The sequence below is a fragment of the Stenella coeruleoalba genome (assembly GCF_951394435.1).
Source record: "Stenella coeruleoalba genome assembly, chromosome: 10".
Lineage (NCBI taxonomy): Eukaryota > Metazoa > Chordata > Mammalia > Artiodactyla > Delphinidae > Stenella > Stenella coeruleoalba.
Genome location: NC_137156.1, coordinates 78317745 through 78339217, shown reverse-complemented (window position 1 = coordinate 78339217; position 21473 = coordinate 78317745). Strand labels below are relative to the sequence as shown.

The 21473-nt window shown below is 42.2% G+C and overlaps 1 protein-coding gene across 11 annotated transcripts in view; it reads left to right on the top strand.

The window, feature by feature from the left end:
- The window catches only part of CADPS (calcium dependent secretion activator), a 796875-nt gene that overhangs the window by 304491 nt on the left and 470911 nt on the right, over positions 1-21473 (top strand). For 9 of the 11 annotated variants that reach the window (XR_013830018.1, XR_013830019.1, XR_013830020.1 and 6 more), the window contains exon 1: positions 13523-14580. Coding sequence is in view for 6 of the 11 variants with exons in the window: in XM_079933008.1 (XP_079789134.1) it covers positions 14143-14580 (438 nt within the window). In the remaining 5 variants the exon portion in view is untranslated. Of the gene's footprint in view, positions 1-9236; positions 9434-13522; positions 14581-21473 lie in introns of those variants that run through there. The other 2 variants (XM_079933010.1, XM_079933009.1) reach the window with 1 other exon arrangement.

The following is a 21473-nucleotide window of genomic DNA, read 5'->3' as shown; positions in this document are numbered from 1 at the left end:
ATCTGGTGTTCTCATCCTATTTCCATGAAACTGAAGCCTGGAACTGAGAGTAAGAAGCAGCGTCTGGAGTGCCGAGAATGACAAGTTGGAAGAGGGCAGGGAAGTCCTTGGGAGGAGTGGCTGCTTAGATTATCCTGGAGCTGATTGAACAGACGAGAGGGAAGAAATCGATCCTCAGAGCAAAGCAAATCCTTCAGGACAGGCGGTGATTTGTGGATAGTGTCATTTTCTGGGCCTTGGGTATTTCCTCATTCTGACTCCCTCAGAATGACAAGGTCATTAAGACCCCATTCTGGTTGTTTTTTCCCCAAGGATTCTCTTTCCTGCATACTTTGAAGAAAATATCTTTCTTTCTTCCATTTCTGTTCAGCACTTCCTGCACAAGTAATAATCTGAGATCTGTCCCTCTCCTCCATCCATGTATCTTAGGAATGAGAATTCCCTAAGGAGTATTTCTCAAAGGAAGGATATGGACCATTTGCACCAATGGGCGCCTGACAAAAACATATATTCCAGAAACCCGCTATAGACCTAAGACATCAAAAACTTGACGGATGGAGCCCAGAAATTTCCATCTTTAAGATTGTTTCCAGGCATCCTTTATGCACACTAAAATCTGAAACTCATGGTCCAGTGGTGAGAGGAAATGTTTTGAGTTACCACAGGCAGATGCAAAGTAGGGCCTTGTACCACCATATGCCCTCCGACCTCCAGGCGAAGGCCCCACTTGAAGGTGTGGTGTTCAAACTTGATTGAGGGGAGAAGTAAAAAAGAAAGAAGTAGTGTAATGCTGCGTTTTCCTTCCCACCTCATTGTCAAAGCAATAGGTCCTGTTTCTCTCTAGTTTGTGGGGAGAGACTTACTTTGAAAATTCCAGAAGCTTCAAGCTCCTTCCTAAATTCAACTCAAAGTCACTTCCCATGAGATCTGTGCTTAATGCTGTTTTATGGGCTTTGGGGGTTTGGCAATCCCTCATGCCACCAGAGATGGCAGTGTGCCGTAAAAATCATTTTATTACCGACCATAACCTGCATTTTTGGTAAGGGGGAGAGTGATTAATTTACAACCATACCTTCTGAGCTCTAAGGCTGAATAATACCCATAGGAGGGACAATGAGAAACTTGTTTCCAAGTTTCTTAACTAGAATTTGGAAAGGATGGGAAGTGTGGACCAGAAGTTATCAGTGGGAGATGGAGTAAAAATTATTATCAGTTGCAAATTGCACCAAAGGGGCTTTCTAGGGAACAGAGAAAATAAGGTGAGAGTTGTCCATAATGGTATTTGAATGGTGTCTCACGGAAGCAAAATAAAGGTGCTAAAATGATGAGTGACCCCACAAGGTCAAATATCTTTACTGAGGAGCCCTCCGTTAAAGTGAGATTAAAAAAACCAAACCAAAAGGGGAGTCCTGAGCTCTGCTCTTGTTCGTAGTAGCTATATCCATCAGGAGTAGGGAGGAAAAAACTAGGTGATGATTATGATGAAATCTAACAGTTATGTTTCTTGAGCCTTACTTCTTAATCCTTGGAATGAGCCTATCAAGTAAATACCATAGCAGAGGAAACTTGGGACCTGAAATATTAAGTAACTTGCCCAAGACACACGTCTTTGTCAGGTTGCTGTGGTAAAGGATTTGACTCAAATCTTTTAATGATGGCCTTTCTAATGACCAAGAAGCAGCCTTAGAACCTTATTTGCCCTACAGTGGTATATCAAGGTGTCTAACAGCACAAGTTCAAATCAAGACCCTCAGGCGCTTGTTTGGAAGAAAATGAGAGGAAACATATGAAACCCTTAGGGTCTGCATGGATGAAGCAGGCACCCCATAAACAAACATCATATCTGCCATCTTTATTATCATCAACAATATGTCATTATGATCATTACCATTATTCCCCAAAATAGACAAATTTTAAAGGTTACTTAATCTTAGACTTATTTAAAGCTAACAGTAAAACTCTAAATTAAAAATACAATAACAAAGCAGGTTGTGAGTAGATTCAACTGCCCTAGGCGATTTCTACATGGTTGAATGTGAGCTAGAGAATCACAGAGTTGGGATTTGAACCCAGGTCCATCTGATTCCAGTGTCCGAATAGATCTTTCCATATGCCATTCTGCAATTTGCCCTTGAGCTTCTGTTCACAGAGTTCTCCCTGCCCAGAAAACCCCTTCTGTCCTCCTTCTCCTTTTAGAAAGGCATCACCTTAAAACCTTTCTGGCACTATCATAGAGACATATATCCATGTAAAGATTCTCCCCAGATCACACTCTTTGGTATATTTTCCATCTTTCAGATACACTGGACTATAACGCATTGTCAGCTGTTTTTCTAGTTCCGCATACTATTTCATATCCTGACTCACAGCTGATCCTGTAACTATAGGCTTACAGCTCTATCCTCAAACCTTCCAGAGGACATTATCATTTTTTTTTTATTGCCTGTTTTCCCAACTAGACTGTGAGCTTCTTGCAAGTGAAAAACTGGGCTCACTTGACTTTGTATTCTCAGGATCTAGCCCAGAATCTGGGACACAATAGGGGTTCAATAAAGGGTACAAATAGGTGTGTTCATTACACCAATGAAAAAAATAATTGAACTCCAGAGTCAAGAGTTACTTAACAAGCATTACTGGAAGTTTCCATATACCTGCCATAAACAGATGATTAGGATTATCTGAGCCCCTGCTCACAAAATCTAGCTTAAATGACAAGTGTTGCTGGGCCCAATGGTTAAAAACACATCCGCATTTTAATTAGCAGAATCGAAGTGCCTTTGAGGTCCTGGAATGCACTTTCAGGGCGTATACACCAGAACTCTTGGCTCACTGCAAGGTTTCACATATAATTCTTGTCATTTAGCATCCTGAGGCTTGAAAATTGGCACATGCTGAAAGGAATCTCTGGGGTAAGAGAAAATCCTGATTCCCTGATATGTTCCAACAGGGACAGAAGGATTGCAGTTTCATTTCCTGCCAGTTTCTAAATTATGAATATTTTGGTATGATTATAAGTAAGCAAGACAAGCCTACCCAGGGAATCAAATAATCCAGGAACATGAAAACATAGATTATTGTTTTCCTTTCCTTTTCCTCTCAAGTTGATTTGTTTTGCCTTTGCAAAGGCAAATAAGGTCAGGTGGCAGGAAAATTACTTAGGGAAATTTAAATCTCCAAAATCATAGTGAGAAGAGATTTGTTCTCACTTACTCAGTCACACCATCCAAGTGCATAAGTCTGCTCTGGTTTCCTTGGAATTATGGACAAATTATTTGATTAGATTAAGCCCTCTTTTATGTTAAAAAAAATCACCATGCTTGACCTGCCCCCCAAATACCTCTCCAGAGTAGGGAACGTCTTTAAGAACCACCTCTTTGAAATATTCATAGTAAAATATAGACTATTTTAAAAGAATTCAGAACAATAATAGAGGTGAGAACAGACTTCCTTTTAAGTTTCTAGAGTGAAATATAAAAGCTTAGATTTTGTGGCATCTTTTTGTAGTAACCTGAAACACGGTTTTGTTACGTTAATAAAACAGTACTATTTGAGGACTCACTAAATTTTCCTTTCATACAAAAGCACTTTCAGAATCCAGACAGATTAAGTTAGGACAAGACTACCTTTCCCATCACCATTTTATAAGCAAATCTTCCAACATCCAACATATGTTAGTTGAATTAATGAGAGCAATAAACAAAGAAACCAAGATTAGTGATGAATGGCACTCATTGGAAAACCTCATCTCAGTCTAAAGTCTTCTCTCTTTTTTTGTCATTTGAATGTTATGGCTAAATATAGGATGAGAATGCTTTCTTGTATACTTCCTTTATGTTTCAGTCTCGTTCACAGACTTTCTGACTCACCCCTATTCATGATCAAACACACATTTCACAAAAGGTTTAATTGCATCTAGACTTTAATAAATATTCTATTTGGGAATCTGCGAATCAGACTATAGGAAGGTGGGGGGATCTTTTTGTTATGCAAATACAAGCTAGTGGAGGCTCTCTCTAAAAGCTATTTAGCTGAGCCCTCAAAAAGCAATGTTTGAATGGCCTTTCTTTCTTTTTTTTCTTCCAGGAATGTCAACCTCATTACAAGTCTGGATATAACATCCCTATTTCATGGTCATTTGGCAAATAAGTATTTCCTCAGATGAATTTTGATAAAACATGTAATGATAACTTCATATGTTTTTATAAGCTATCTCAAATGAAGCTCTTTATTCAGGGATGGAAGCTTAAAATCTTGATAACAAAGAATTTTTGTAGAAGCTGTTCCAGCAGGACTTGTCCTCTCTGCAGTGGGCAAGTGCTAGACACCTCTCTCTTTTTTGAGTTCTTCCACAGAGTTGGATACCAATTCATGTGTAATGTTGACAATAGCTTTCCTTTCCTGAAGAGGTGTCAGCCATTGTGCTCAGCATTTTAGATGCATGAATTTGATTCACCTTCATAAAATCCCTATGGATTATTGGTACTTTTATTGCCACTTTTTTGTTGTTGTTTGTTTGTTTTTTGCGGTACACGGGCCTCTCACTGTTGTGGCCTCACCCGTTGCGGAGCACAGGCTCCGGACGACGCGCAGACTCAGCGGCCATGGCTCACGGGCCCAGCCGCTCTGCGGCATGTGGGATCTTCCCGGACCGGGGCACGAACCCGTGTCCCCTGCATTGGCAGGCGGACTCTCAACCACTGTGCCACCAGGGAAGCCCTATTGCCACTTCTAAGGTTGAAGAATTGAGGATCAAAGAACTATCTTTTTCAGGTCACACAGCTAAGAGCTAGGATTTGAACTCAAGTCTGATCCCGAAGCCACAACTCAAACCTTTGTGCAAAATTTGGTGTTTTAGATTCTTGGTTTGAGTTTCTTTTTTCTTTCTAGAAACAACTCGGTAAAACAGGTGGTATATAGACATGTTGTACCCAGTGAATCATGTCTATAAGAATTAGAAAAACAATATACAAACCATGGCAATAGCAAAGGGAATAATGAGGTTGAAAAGACCAAATATTTGACCATGAAACTATATCAATGATTATGGAATATAAGGTTGATGTGGAGATGTTAAAAGTTTTCTTTCATCACCAAAATGCCAGTTAACCTGGGCAAACTTAGGGATAAAAACAAACTCTTAACAGGCTACAATTTCTCTTATTTTTTAAACTCGTTACTCCTATGAGAGATTAATTTTAAAGTCACATATTTTGTGTTATGAATTTGGACACAGTCTGAACATTCATCACTTTCATCACCCAACTAGTAAATTGTCAGCAGGGGACTGACGACTCAACTGCCCTCAGTAACCTTGACTATATAGTTGAGCCCCATGATGGAGTTACTCCGTCTTGAAGCCATTCCCCCTGCCTGTGAAGTTGCCAAAGGTCATGCATATGTATGGATGGGGGAAAAATTATGACTCGGTTCTGTGTGATTACTCAGCCTATTGCCTGAAGGCATCAAGACACCTGTAAGGTTTTCCCTTTTCCGCACATTTTCTGAAGTGATCAAATAGGTTATGGCCACTGCACGGTAAATGTGCTGTTTTAATCGCTGACAGGCCAAATGACTTGGTGACTCACAGGAGTCTCATTTTGTTGTGCAGAATAAATAATAACGGGAGGAGAGATAAAGCCTATGATTTTGGTCTAACTTTTTGCTGTCTCTTCACTATGAGTTGACTTTGAGTGCAGAATATTCTTTAAACATTTATTGCATTTCCTATGGTCTGAAATGGAGATTGGTTTTCACCAGTCCAAGGAAAGTCTGTATGCTGGTCTTTTTATAGCATGAAGTCATGCCTTGCAAGAAAAAGGTAGGAAAGCATCTTTATGACAATTGATGTGCCTGTTTAAATACACTCCAAGGGTTCCCCTTAGAGTTCTAGCCAACTCTTCCAGCTTCACGACTTTGCCCCGTCCTTCACTTAACTCTCCTCCTTATGTTCGTATAACTTCTAAAAATGTGGAAGTAGGGCTTCCCTGGTGGTGCAGTGGTTGAGTCCGCCTGCCGATGCAGGGGACACGGGTTTGTGCCCCGGTCCGGGAAGATCCCACATGCCGCGGAGAGGCTGGGCCCGTGAGCCATGGCGGCTGGGCCTGCGCGTCCGGAGCCTGTGCTCCGCAACGGGAGAGGCCACAACAGTGAGAGGCCCGCGTACCGCAAAAAAATTAAATAATAAAAATAAATAAAAATGTAAAAGTAGATCAAGACATTAGAATGGGTGAAGAAGGGGAGATATTAAATTTACACTGAAGGAACACAATGCCCACTTCCTCCAAGACCTGTATTGTAGCTCTGGTGCTGACTCTCATAGTCTACTGTGGGTTTCCAATGCTAAGTTGTCTTTCTCTTAAGGGCAAGAGGTTCTCACTGGCCTTAGTGAACTATGCCCCTCTTCCCGCTTGCAAAAACTAGAACCTAGCCTTGTCATTTTCAGTAAGTTTCATAATAGTTACCAACAGCATCTCCATCTCCACCGACATTTAACAAATGCTTACTATATACTTACTATATAGTATACTATATACTTTGTTCCAAGCACACACATGCATTAACTCATTATCTCTTTCAAAGATATTGCCAAGAAAGTGCCAGAATTCCAAATAAATACAACCGATGGAGAGAGACCCACGCTTAAGAATCAAATACAGCGGTTCACCCGGGTTCTTGGTTGCAGGACAGCCAGGGATCTGAGAACCTGAGCCACTTGGTGAAAGGTGGTAGCTTGGGTTATGATCTCTCAGGGAGGAAGGCAAGCTTCTGGCTCTCTTCTCTCTCCTCCTCAAGAAGAGGGCATATTAATCAGATTTATCAGATAATATATACCAGTTGAAGCATGTTAATGAGTAGGCAGGTCACTGTGCATCAAAGAGCTGTGGCAGCCACGTATATCTCTTTTGTTTTCTTCTTCCATTTAACTGGGGTGAGTGGATTCGAGGCCTGCAGTCTTGGGGCAGGGCCTTCTCTCTCTCTTTTTGCAGGCATGCCTAATTGTTATTTCAGTTTTCTGTACCTTGCAACTGGTCAGAAAGTGGTAAAACATCAAAATATGAATTCTGGATGACAAAGGCAAAGATTCTGCTTAGATACAAAGCCTAAAATATATGTTTTACTCAAGTATTATCAGCCTTTTGCTAATGGCATGTGGGTGACTAGACCTGGTTTAAAGCATTTCTCCCAGCAGGTTAGCCTCTATTGACCTGTGACCCAGATGATAGTATCTACCCCTTAATGGGACCCATCCTCAGATTTTTGCTTGCTTTCCCTTCAGTCATCAAGCCTCTCTCAACTTTTGTTTCATACTCATTATCTTCCTCCAGAATATTAGCTACTCAAAAGACCCATATGTTTTAGGGTAGCCCAAGTTAAAGGAGTTTACTATTTTCAATTGTTTAAAAACAAACTTGTTAATATGAAAATACCGTGATGTCAGTCATTCCTATGTACAAGCTGTTAAAAGCTTCCTGGTCTAAAGCCAATTAAATATAACCAAGACAATCAACCCAGAAAATTATTTTGAGAAGGTAAAGATATAATGGTAACAGCATATACCAGTGTAAGCCAAATTAGAGAATTGGGCTAATTAGAGGAATTATCTACCTAATATCTCATATGGAAACAGCTATACTGGTATTTTTTTTTTCTTTTATTTGCTGGCATGTCACTGTATCCCAGAATCAATGCAAAAGACTCAATCCTTCCCTTTGTCCACGTAAACACCAGCATAAACCATTTCAATCTATACCACATCTAGCTCCTACTTCTATTAAAAGAAATTGTATACACAAGAAATGTGATTACCCTTGTGAACAGTTGGTTTTCAGAATTCAAGTTAAATATTTATTGTAAAATACAGTGTTCCGTTCTTATCATCTTTTTTAACTAATAAGGTGGTTTTCTGAGACCAATTCCTGTAAGTAGTAGTATTTATCATTCCAAAACCGTTTGTTTTGTTGCCTGGAGTAAAAGAAAATGTTTTTATGTGGCTCGATTCTATTATTTTAGTCTTATGATTATCCTTTAATTCCATCTTCACCCACTTCATTTCACTTTAGCAAGGATTATTATATGATAAAGAGTAATGATGAAGAGCAGCTTTTGCAAACAAAAAACCATTTTCTGAGTCTCTGAAAATACTGTCTAAAACAAGATAGGGATCAATTAAATAAATACTGATAAGTAACTATTCTATTTTTCAAGGATCTATTTCTGGATTATGTGATTTTTTTCTTTTTCTCTTCCATTTTTATTGAGGTATAATTGACATACAGCACCATATGCGTTTAAGGTGTATGGGAAAATGATCGCCACAATAATTTTAGTGAACATCCATCATCTCCATTTATATATAGATATAAAAGAAAAAGATGGTTTTCCTTGTGATGAGAACTCTTAGGATTTACTCTCTTAACTTTCACATATAGTATACAGCAATGTTAATTATCTTTATCATGGTATACATTACATTCCTAGTACTTACTTATCTTAAAACTGTAAATTTGTACCTTTTGACCACCTTCATCCAATTTCTCCTCCTCCCATCCCCTGCCTCTGGTAACCACAAATCTGATCTTTTCTTTAAATGAGTTTGTTGTGAGGTATAATTGACTATAACACTATGTTAGTTTCTGGTGCACAATATTTCTATATTTCTCAATATTTCAATATTTCTATACATTACAACCACCTGTATCTATGACTCTGTTTCTCTTTTGTTACATTTGTACATTTGTTCTTTAGATTCCACAAATTTGTGGATTCATACAATATTTGTCTTTCTCTGACTTATTTCACTTAGTGTAGTACCCTCTAGGTCCACCTATGTTGTAGCAAATGGCAAGATTTCATTCTTTTTTTATGGCTAAGCTTCCATTGTATATATACACCATATTTTCTTTATTCATCTATTGATGGGCACTTAGGTTGCTTCCATATCTTGGCTATTGTAAGTAATGCTGCAATGAATATATAATCTTTCCGAATTAGTGTTTTTTGTTTTCTTCAGATAAATACCTAGGAGTAGAATTGCTGGATGGTATGGTAGTCCTATTTTTAATTTTCTGAAGAACTTCCATACTGTTTTCCACAGTGGCTGCACCAATTTACATCCCCACTAACAGTGCACAAGGGTTCTCTTTGCTCCACATCTTCGCCAATCCTTGTTATTTGTTATCTTTTTGATAATAGCCATTCTGACAGGTTTTGTTTTGTTTTGTTTTGTTTTTTTTCAGTACGCGGGCTTCTCACTGCTGTGGCCTCTCCCGTTGCGGAGCACGGGCTCCGGATGCGCAGGCCCAGCGGCCATGGCTCACGGGCCCATCGCTCCGCGGCATGTGGGATCTTCCCGGACCGGCGCACGAACCGGCGTCCCTGCATCGGCGGGCGGACTCTCAACCACTGCGCCGCCAGGGAAGCCCCATTCTGACAGGTTTGACATTGTGGTTTTGATTTGCATTTCTCCGAAAATTAGTGATGTTGAGCAGCTTTTCATGTGCCTGTTGCCCATCTGTATGGCTTCTTTGGAAAAATGTCTTGTCAGGTCCTCTGCCCATTTTTTAAATTTTTTTTTTTTTTAATGTCGAATTGTATTTGTTCTCTGTATATTTGGATACTAACCCCTTATCAGACATAACATGTGCAAATGTCTTCTGTTCTGTAGGTGGCCTTTTCATTTTGTTAATAGTTTCCTTCTCTGTGCAGAATCTTTTCGTTTGATGTAGTCCCATTTATTTTGGATTTTTTTCCCCCTTGCCTGAGGAGACATACCCCCCAAAAGATTGCTAAGGTCGATGTCAAAGTGCACACTGCCTATGTTTTCTTCTAGGAGTTTTATGGTTTCATTTACATTAAGTCTTTAATCCATTTTTAGTTTATTTTTGGATATTGTGTGAGAAAGTTCGGCTATTTGATTTTTTAATGTTGTTTTTCCTTCCAGTTATGCATGTCCAATTTCTAGTCAGCTCATTTATTATAAGTCCATCTCCCACCAGTTGAAAAAAAGTTTAAACCTAAAATCTGTTGAAAAATACTTTCCTTATAATATTGAATTTAATTTTCTTGTCATTCTGAGGGAAATGAGTACTACTATCCTTCATTTTACAGATGAGGAAACTGAGTCTGAGTCACTGAATAATTTTCTCAGAATAACTCTGCTATTAAGTAGCAAAGGCAGAACTGCCTGTGTCGAGAGCCCAAGCATTTAGCTTGACTTTAGGCATACCGTAAGGTTCAAATTTACCCTTTTTGGTGTTTGTGAGTTATTCTTAAATTAAAAAAATATATATTGATTGGATGAGATGATTACATCTAGATAATATGAAATTTATTGTGAGATTTAAAAATATATAATTTGGCCAAACTGTCCTCTAGTAACAAACTGAGGAAAACATTAAGATGGGCATTAAACTCAGTTTTATCTGATTGAAACATGTTATATGAGTGACATAAAGAAGGAAGTGATTGTTTTTCACCAAAGTGTCTATTGATTGCCAACAAGTCAGCTATTCCTTCTTACTTGCAGCTTTTTACACAATCACAGCAAACGATTCAGGGAAGAATGAGGTTTAGAAATAATCAAGGTCCAGATTATAAAACCCTGGTTTAGTGTCTCAGTCATTTCTATTTCCTCTAGGTTTTGCTGGGATTTAAAAAATTCCATGTTATAACTTCTACTTTCATGATATGGTCTCCAGATGGCTGACTACAATTTATTCTATCACCTTAAGGTTATTCAAGTTTCCTACAAAGCAGAACTGGAGGTAGAGGCAAACGTGCAAGCACCTAAAATAGCTTGTGTGAGCGTATAAATACTTATGTGTATCAGAATCTATGGTAGATTTGTATTTTAAAACAGAAGAATATGGGGCTTCCCTGGTGGCGCAGTGGTTGAGAGTCCACCTGCCGATGCAAGGGACACGGGTTCGTGCCCCGGTCCGGGAAGATCCCACATGCCGCGGAGCGGCTGGGCCCGTGAGCCATGGCCGCTGAGCCTGTGCGTCCGGAGCCTGTGCTCCACAACGGGAGAGGCCACAACAGTGAGAGGCCCACGTACTGCAAAAAAAATAAAATAAAATAAAATAAAAAGAAGAATATGGATGTCAACAAAAAGTAGGCAAATGTTCAGAGCCTTTGGATATGTTCTGGGGTTCTTTTCTTCCTTCATCAACATTTGCATCTAGGAAAGCCACAACTCCTGGTTTAGATGCTGAAGGAGTTTGGGTTGGCATATCTTATCTTCAGCAGTAGCAAAGAGTTATAATATCTCCCAGGACACTGAATTGACTTTCAGCTAAGGTAAAAAATACCTTTGAAGACATACATTTTAAAAGTCAGTAATGAACATGTTTTGAAAAAAAAGATTATAAAAGTATTTCCAGTAAAATTTAAGTCTCTTTGATTGAACGCTTATGGGTGTATTAAGAAGAGTGTTAGATTTATCTAAGCAACGTCATATTTAATACTGATATCATAGGTTTATATGATTAACACAAGGTAGATACTGAGTTTATGTTTTATTGAGTATAAATGGAAAAAAACCCCACAAAACTCAAAAAGATTTGTAAAAATACAAAACTAAACAAAAATGTACTACAGTGATTGAGAAATTCCAAATGGTTCTAAAGACAAGAGTTCATGATCACTCTTCTACCAGTGCCTAATGTGATGATACTTAAATGCCTTATCTTGCTTGAAAAATATCTAATTAGTAAATGGCTTTGTCTTGCCTTCAAAAGCACCTCCTCCACAAATCACCACATGCTCCCTAGCTAACAATTCATTTCTTTGTGTCCTAAATATGAACCCTCCCCCCCCCACAATTTGGCCAAATGGATTATAATTTTAACTCTTTTTTTTCCTCCTCAATTCCCCCTTTCCTACCCACACACCATCTGCATAACACTCTGTACCTTACTTGGTCCTTTGTCCTATCACTATGGCTTTGCAAGTCACCCTTTCCACTTATAATAGCTTCCCTTTTCACCATCCAGTTATATGGCTCCTTTCTTTAAAATTTAACTCTCTTTTGAGAAATATATGATTTTCTTCCACTCCCAGTTGCTTCATTCAAGCAAGCTTTTAGCAGTTTACTAACTTGAATTGGTTGATATGTTGCCTTGAAATAAGTGTTGTTAATCTTTTTCACATACTTGTATCTCCCAAAGGAGATTTTAGACTCTTTAAGAGAATGTCTTCTAAAAATTCCACCTACCCCAAGCACCTAGAACAATGTTCACTTGTAAAAAGGTGCTAGATAAAGGTTAATTTACTGATTGATTGGCCTACTATATTTCACATCCCAGGGAAACCAAGAAAACATAATTTGAACATCTTTTACTTCTTTAGAAAAAATTTAAAAGTGAGAACTGCCAAAATATAACACTTTCCATGTTGCTGGATTACTTATTTTAAATTGATACAGAATGCATGATGACCACAAAAGTTTTGTCCTTGAGGTGAGTATGGTGGTGAAGTCAAGTATGAGCCATGTATATATTACTTAATTAAAAAAATTTAAACAGGATTTTGGAATTAATGTGGAGCTAGTTGTTTTAAATTCATTTTTAGGTCTCAAACAGACTAGCTAGAAAACTTCCTTTGAGTATCAAAGCCTACAGTAAAACTCATGGTAAATTTTAAAATACATAAAGACAGATGTGATATACACTTTAAATTCGTACTACACTTTAACAATAACTCCCACGAGTATCTACGAATAATTAGAGCACTGAAAATACATAAATGTAGGAGATGGGGTGAGGAAAAACCAAGAGAGCTCTCTAGATAGCCTAAGATCAAAGGGTAAAAGGTGTTGGTTTGTTTTCAATCCATCTGCCTGTCGCTGATAAGATTCAGCACGCTGGCCAGCTCCCCCGTGAGCTGGGTTTTTTGGCTTAAGTGAAAGGAGCAGGGAGAAGGAAAGCACCATCTGCTGCTTTGAATTAATAGATAACGGAGAAGCAGGAAGGAAGACTGCGCGACAGAGTAAACGCATTAGATGTTGATGCACTCAGTTCTTAGGGTATCTTTGTCTGATCTTGGGGTCCCCAATCCTCCACCCAGATCTTCCAGCGAGCCATAATGGAGGAAGGGCTCAGCAACCAGAAACCCTTCTGTTTCTACGGTAGGCTCACCTCAGCATAAAGTATCACCAGTTCTTGGAATTGAAGAAGGCAGAGTAAACAGGGGCGGGGGGGTTTCTACTTAAATAGTTGAGCTGCATGGTCGATACGCCAATCCGCTCAGAATTGCATTCACCTGTATCTTAATGAGGGTGGGCGTATGGAAATCGCTGGCGTCAGAGTTTACACAGGTGGGACAAATAGGCTGCGCAGCCCCACTGCCCCCGTGTCCCAAGTGTGAAGAAAGCTGGGGATAGGAAATAGCCTCTTTCTTTCGCGTATAAGATCTCGCCGACTTCCTCTTAGTGAGACCTCTGAATTAAGAGTCTCCAATAGCCTACTCTTCGATGACAAAAAGTCATCACTGGTTTGTCTATTTCCTCCTCCCGCAAGAACTTTTTGTCCGCGGGAGGGGGAGAGAGGTCAGGCCAGGAGAGCTGGGCATCAAGGAGGAAATTATCCACAAAGGGGTGGGAGTGAGGAGAGCGGGAAAGCATTAGGGTCAGTACGGAAGCTCTGAGACTTTGGGGGATGCTCTGCGCCCTCCCCGCTCCAGCCCTCTGCAGCCACCCTTACGCCGCGGACAGGGGAGAGTTAAGCCAATAAACACGTAAGCGCCGCTCCCTCCCCAATCGGCAAGATGCCTCTTCGGCTCTAGGCTGCACCGACAGCTTGCAACACTCGGCATCTTTTCTGGAGGCGCCTCCTTCAGCGGCTGCAGATGGCATCCGGCTCCGGGCTCGGGGCTCGCAACTGACTCTCCCCCTTGCCCACCTCGGGTCCACGGACGCAACCCTCCCTCCCCCTCCTCCCCTCGTGCTTCTGAGTCTGAGCCCAGCTCTCGAACGCCGGGCGGAGGAAGCAGTCGCGGCGGCCGAGGCTGAGCAGCAGCGCGCTCGCTCCCTGATTTGGGGAGAAGCGGCCATCCGGGAGAGCCAACCCCCAGCTGCCTCCAGCGCCCCCCACCTTTTGCACCCCAAGCCAGGGGCTCCAGGGACCCCCCTCCCCAGGCGCCACCATGCTGGACCCTTCATCCAGCGAAGAGGAATCGGACGAGATCTTGGAGGAGGAGAGCGGCAAGGATGTGCTCGGCTCGGCCGCGTCCGGCGCGCGCCTGTCTCCCAGCCGCACCAGCGAAGGCTCGGGCGGCGGCGCCGGGCTGGGGGGCGGCGGCGGCGCCGGGGCCGGAGCTGGCGCCGGCGGCGGCGGGAGCAGCGGCGCGAGCAGCGGCGGCGGGGCCGGGGGGCTGCAGCCCAGCAGCCGCGCCGGTGGCGGCCGGCCCTCCAGCCCCAGCCCGTCGGTCGCGAGCGAGAAGGAGAAGGAGGAGTTGGAACGGCTGCAGAAAGAGGAGGAGGAGAGGAAGAAGAGGCTGCAGCTCTACGTGTTCGTGATGCGCTGCATCGCCTACCCCTTCAACGCCAAGCAGCCCACCGATATGGCTCGCCGGCAGCAGAAGGTAGGTGCGCCTGGGAGGCCCAGCGAGTAGCGCCGGGATGTCGCCAGGCAGGCGGGGCGCACAATGGGAGCTGGCGGCGCAGCTGGCGAGGAGGAGCTGGAGGCAGAGGAGACCGCGCCCGGGGGAAGGGGTTACGAGGCCCCCTCTCCGCGGCTGGGCCTGGCCCAACCCAGCCCGGAGCGCGCCAGGAGCTGCCCGGGCCCGGCAAGGAGCCTGGAGCGTAGCATCCAGTGCCCGGTCTCCCTGTCGGGGAGCGAGGCGGGCAAGTCCCGCTTTGTGGCCCGGGAGGCTCGGGGAGTGATTTGCAGCCCGCGGCGCCCAGAGAGGCCTGGCTTGCTTGCAGGGCTCCCAGCACTCTCCGGCGCCGGGCGGCTGCGCTCAACTCCCGGCCCGCCCTCCTGGGCGTGCGCTGGGCGGGCGGGGGCACCCGGCAGAGGGGGGGGCTCCGGTGCGGAGCGAGTAGAGCGCCTCCGAGCCGCTCTCAGGCTAACGCGGGCAGAGAGCAACCGCAGGGGCAGGCGGGAGGAAGCGAGCCCAGAAGGCGAAGCTTCCCGTGATGCTGCGAAGGGCACCCTCCTCCTCCCTCCGCCTGGGTCAGCTGATCACCTATTAGGGTCGCCTCGGGGGTCCTTGGACATCGCCTCACTCTGGCTGGGCTTCCCTCCAATCTCCCTTCCCCTTGCTCACTGACCCCAGAGCAGGGGCACGCCCCTTCTGCCTTCCCCCCTCTGACCCCCTTCTTTTCCCAAGGTGACTTCGCCGCCACCTTCTGGTTCTGCGAGGCCCTCCAAGCCCTGGCGCTGCTAGCTTGATAAAGTGCAGCTGGAAAAAGCCTCGCAGTTATAAGCATCAAAAGCTTTTTGTGTCTGAGGCTGGCAAAGCTGAGGCGGCTCTGGGCTGCCTTTGATGTGTAAAAAGTGTCTATTTCTATCACCTGTTCTCCAGCCAGAGAAAGGAGGGGTTAGTTAATGCAGGTCGAGGGCGTCGGCCCAGAAGAGAAGGGGTCAGGTACCCAGCTGCAGTGAGTGAATGAAGAAAGCATCCCGTTCTGTCTGTTTTAGATGAATCTGCAGCAGCTGGACTAAGAAAAACCAGTGAAGCCCCTAGAGGGGCGGTGTGAGGGGTGATTAAAGCCAGCTGTAACCCCATCGAGGTTAGGAGACCAATTTCTTAAAATAGTGAATTTCTCGGTTGCTGCCATTTGAGACTGAATTACGTGCTGCCTGTAGTAGACTGCTGGGTTTTCCCATATTTATCTACCCTTATCTTGAGTTAGCACAGATTTCTCTGTTTGCTTTGCTTGTATACGTACACACACCACCCAGAGCTGATGATTTAGTTCGGCTGTCACAAGCTTGGGTATCAGTTTTATTAGAAATAAAACTCATTTCCTGGTTGAGAAAGAGCAGGTGGGCTACACACTGCACTCTCAAACCCCCATCAGTGGTCCCTTGCTTTTTCAACGAGGATTTTGAACTACAGTAGAGCAAAAGTATTCTCCGAACAGTACAAGTTTTTGGATATTCTTTTAAGGTTGGGTTTGGGTCCACAGGGCCTGATATCTCAAGTTTCAGGTTGGAATTATTTTGGTAATTGTGTCTTTATAGCAGGGGCAATTCCGTCTCCAAAATCTATCCCATTATTAACAGCACCCGCTAAAGATGTCCTGTTCTTTCGGCAATGAAAACTGTTGTCACTTAAAAGTTAAAAAACAAACTTCCCTTTATCAGTCAAAAGGCTCTATAGCTCTGTCCTTCCAATAGAGGCTGAAATCCCAGCACCACAATGGGGAAAGAAATCCATTCTCATGAAGACCCATTTCTTCTAAACAGAACCTTCAGCCACCTGAGAAAGATTGTCATGAGGCTAGTTTTTCTGATCTGATTTGGTATGTTTTACCTGGATCCATTCAAAGCTGTGGTTTTGAGGGGCAAGTGAGTTCTGTTTTTACACATGACCTTAATATCAGACGGACTCCAGGACAGATTGATAACACTGGCATTTGGTCAAACTATTTTTAGTTGTTGCAGCATAAATACATATCCCGGCAAAGCTGCCTCACAGCTGTTGTCTATACTGGGAAGCTGAATATCTATCTCTTTATTACAACAGAAAACAAGTTCTCCCCATTACTATATCTTTAAGTGTTTTGTGCCTTTCTGGAAAAAGCTGTTCTGCTATTTTTCTCCAAGTAGAAAGCTTGAACTTTGAGTCTTGGAGAAATAAAAACTAGTTGTAAATGTGAGTTGGTAGTAGAATAGAAATGGATGAACTAGAAAAAGAGGAAAAATGATGTAGAGAAAGGGAATAGAGTGGCATGGGGTCGGGTAGAGAAAGAACTGCCTATGAAAAAGAATTGCTGAACTGCGGAAAAGGTCGTATTGTCAAATCCTTATGCTGTATTCCTTAAAGTTACACAGTGTTCTATGTCAATTACATCTCCATAAAGTTGGGGGGGAAAAGGTCATACTGTACAGAGTTTAATAGACTTTATGAAACCAAATAGTCTATGTCATTAACACTGGCTGCCATTTTTCAAGTACCTACTATGTGCAAGGCACCTACCTTAGGTCATTTAAAAAAAATAGACTTTAGTTTTTCAGGAGTTTTAGATTTACTGAAAAATTGAGAAAAGTGTACAGAGAGTTTCCATACAACCCAGACGCAGTTTTCCCCTATAATTATCTTACAGCAGTATGGTACATGTGTTAAAATTAAAGAACCAATAGCGATACATTATTGTTAACTAAAATCTACAGTTTGTTTAAATTTCCTTAGTTTTTTACCTAACTTCCTATTTCTGTTCTTAGATCATTTTAAGTTCTCTTCATATTTTAGGAATTACATCCTCATTTTTAGAAAAGAAAGCTGAGACTCAGAGAGGTTTTGTAATTTGCCTAAAGCACTGTGTAGACAGGTGAAAGAGTGGGAATTTACGCATGGAGTTCTCTCATCCTATCTTTTTAATATACAACACTGGCCAGGAATATTCTAAAATGAAAAATAGAAGAGATAGCATGTCTCGTGTACTTGTTTACTCAGGATTATTTCTATTTGAGTTGAGACAGACCTGCCCCTCCCCCTTTGGGCACCTATCAAGTAGTCAACATGGGCAAAATAATCGTTTAAGCACTAACTTCATAAAGAGTATGAAGGAGAGAAATGGGCTGTTAGCTGGTAAATCTCAACAGCAGACTGTTGTCAGTCTTTCTGTGCGGTTTGAGCTGGGGGAAAAAAAAGTATTTTAGCTCAGAACACTTGGGAAGTAGAGGAAAAAGGTGCTGTTGCTGGATCATTCTAATAGTTAATTACTCCAGTTTTACTTTTACTGGGAAAGAGAATGCCTAGACTTTCTAACACTCTTCCCACTTAAAAGAGGGGACTCGAAACAGACTATGTGAAAACATACCGTTACCTAACAAAGTTTGTGTGCCCGAGGCACAGTGAGGCCAAATAAATGGAAATGTAGGAATTTGGAGCAGAGAAAGGTTTATTGCAGAGCCAAGCAAGAAGAACAGGATGGCTTATGCTCAAAAATCCCGAAATCCCTGATGGTTTGGAGGGAGGTTTTTATAGGCAGAATTTGGGGTGAGGGCTGCAGGGTGTGTGACTTTCTTCTGGTTGGTTGGTGGTGATGTAACAGGGCAGTGCTCCTGGAATCTTGTGCTCAGCCAGAAGTTGCCCTCCTCCACCTGGGTGTGGGCCTTAGTTCTGCAAAAGAGCTCCAGGGTAGTGTTACAAATTCCTTGAGGAGGAACTAGGACCCTGACCCAAGGCTGCATTTTTGTTTCTTGCCTGCTCCTGCCTTGTCTCTGCATCCTCCCATCCCTTCCCTGATTAGCAACCGAACCTGCCCTTTGGAACTCAGGGAAGGTCATAGAGGTTAAGTGAAGCCTATTTCCTACAAACAAGAAAAGGGGGACACAGAAAGCATTTGTACCTGGGAGCCGCACAGGGTTTTGCTGGGTTTCAATATTTTATCATTTGTAGGTATATTTTCCTTGTACTACTGTGAATCTAAATATAACATGGAGGTGATGATAATTTATGACCGCAACAAAAACCTAGTCATCAGGCTCTCACCATGTATGTTTCAGCAGCTGATAAATGACAATTTGAAAAACAGTTCTGAACTTGTTTTTTCTTCTTTTGTCAGAATGCTAGAGTGAATACCTAGAAGTTGGCATGGCAGAGCTACACCATATGTTTCTAAGTTATGTAGTAATGGTGATGAGTGGCTACCTCATGTGAACTAGCTACTCATAGGTGTTCCTGAGGGAATGTAAAAAAAAGCAGGCACTGTAAAGAATTCTGTGTAATTGACATGACTAGTTTTTTTGCCTTCTTTTTTTTTTTTTTAGTTAGCTAGGAACTATTCATAACGCCTGGGTTACAGAGGTCCAAAATGAATATTATGTGTGCATATGCAGGTGTATATACATGTGTGTCTGTATGTATGTGATGAGAGAAAGGGGCAATCCTAAAGTTGTGTCAGTTCTATATGAATTCTTCATTCAAGAGAACTGTTGACTAGGCCAAATGTGTTGTAAGTTCAAGTTACTCATTTCCATGTGATTCAGCTTATATTTTGCCCTAAAATTATGGCTAACATTGAGTCACTGTTAGCCAGAGAAATTCCTTCTTTATTCATTAACTTCTTTGACTTTGTTGTTCACTTATGACTCAAAAACCCATAACTTTCATAAAATTTAAGGCCTAGTGCTAGGGAACTATATATGTGTGTGAGTGTGTGTATTTTAAATCAATAATGGTGATGCATGCTTTCAGATGTGCTTTGAGGCACTTGGGTTAGCTCCACTATTCAAAGTTCTGAAGGGTTGTTTGTCAGGGCAACATACAATTTGCATTTAAAAAAATAAAATATTCTCACCTTTTGAGAAAACTAAATGACTGTTCAACCCAGGATTCCTTCAAAAAGAATTGTATGTTTTTCTCTGCTTCAGGGAAAGAATTGAATTCTTTCAATATGCTTTTTGGCATCTCCTCCCCAATCTTCTTGATGCAATGGGCAGGAACTGTTATGCACTGGTACAAGTAGAGACATTTTGAAGATGCAGGTTACCAAAAAAGTAATAAGAGACGTTTTTGCCTCATTACACACTTGGAATAGCCTTTTGCGTCCCTAAAACTGGACTGAAGAACAAAGGAAATTAAATCTTTCATTCCTAAAAAGTTGTACTGTGTAAAGTGGTAAATGTCAAATGATTCCAAGGTCTTTTTCTGGCAAAAGCAAATTTAATACACAACCATAGGCCATCACATTGAAATATAACCAGTATTTGGGGCCCGGTGTCTATACAACTTAAGTTGGAATGATCAGGAGAGTTCTACTAACGTAAAGCTAAGTTCTAAAAAAGACCAGTTCTCTCTCTGGCTTCGTGGCAGAACCAGAAGATAGCTTTGAGATATGCTTCTGAACTGTCAGCTTATGTTCTAGTTTGGAAGATACCAAATAAATTGAGAATAAGATAGTGTTTAATTGTAAGATGCTGATTACAAATACTAAAGTAGGGGAGGGGGACAGAGAGTATGTATGCGCGTGCACGCGTGCGCACGCGCGCACACACACACACACACACACACACACACACACACACACACACACACACAGGATTGGATATAATAGTAGGGAAAATCTTCATGGGGGAAGTAGAGGAGGGTTAGTGATGCCGAAAAGTCAGCCTCTGTGCACTGGTGCCAAATCGAATCTCAGAGACAGACTTTTGGGTGAAGTAGAAAAGAATAGCTTTATTGCTTTGCCAGGCAAAGGGGGACACAGTGGGCTCGTGCCCTACGAAACTGTGGGTCCCAACTGGGGGGAATTTGGTGAGGAGCTTTATAGCAATGGTTGGGGGGGTGGTAATGGCGGGGGCGGTGTCGTGTTGCTGATAAGGATCAGGGTGTGTGTAGGGCCTGTATTCCTTTAATCTGGCCTCAGTTCTTCTCTCTGGAATGAAGAATGCTTCATCAAGTAGATAACATCTTCCATTTGTTGGGGGGTTCTAGTTCTGAAGAAGAGTTCAAAGATACTGTTGTGTGTATCTCTTGAGTCAGAACCAGGACCCTGTCTCAAGGCTGCACTATTGTTTCTTGGCTGCCCCTCCGTTGTCTCTGCATCCCCTCCCTTCCCTTATTAGCAACTGTTTGAACCTGACCTTTGGAAATCAGGGAAGATCATGGAGGCTGAAGCCTATTCCCTTCAAACCAGAAATGGGGGACACAGAAAGGCTTCCATGCCCAGGAGCCCCACAGTATCCTGCTCAGTTTCACTAGGTCTTAAAAAATTTGTATGATTTGTGTAAGCATAAAGAAAGGCAAGTATTCCCATTTGGAGAAGAGCATGATGTAGCAGGAATGTGGAAAGGAGTCATTGCTTCTGGGACTAATAGTCCCATTCTTTTGGTTGCAAGTGACAGAAACCCAACCGAAGTGGCTACATCATTAGGAAAATAAGGGGGAGGGGAAAGGTCTCCTGGTACTTGTAATTGAAAAATCCAGTGCAGGGTGATTGACTACCAGCATGGCTGGATCTAGGAGTTCAAATGACTTCCTTGACAGAATAAAGAAAGCTGGCTGATGAGGAGAAAGGTTATGTATTGAAACTTGTGTTTGAGCTCAAACTCTACCATTAATAAACCACTGATTGTGGGAAAGTCATTGTCTGTCTCTGGTGTAATTTCTTCATCTGCCTTATGAAGAGGGGATAGGGAAGCCTCAAATAATCTCTACTTTCACCTCTGCTTATAATAGTTGATATTTCTTTCTGGGAAATGAGGTTACTAATTATCGACTTATAATTTCATTCAAACTTGTATTTGGTATGTTTTCACATTGCAAAGTAAGGCATTGTCTTCAAAGAATCTGACATAAAG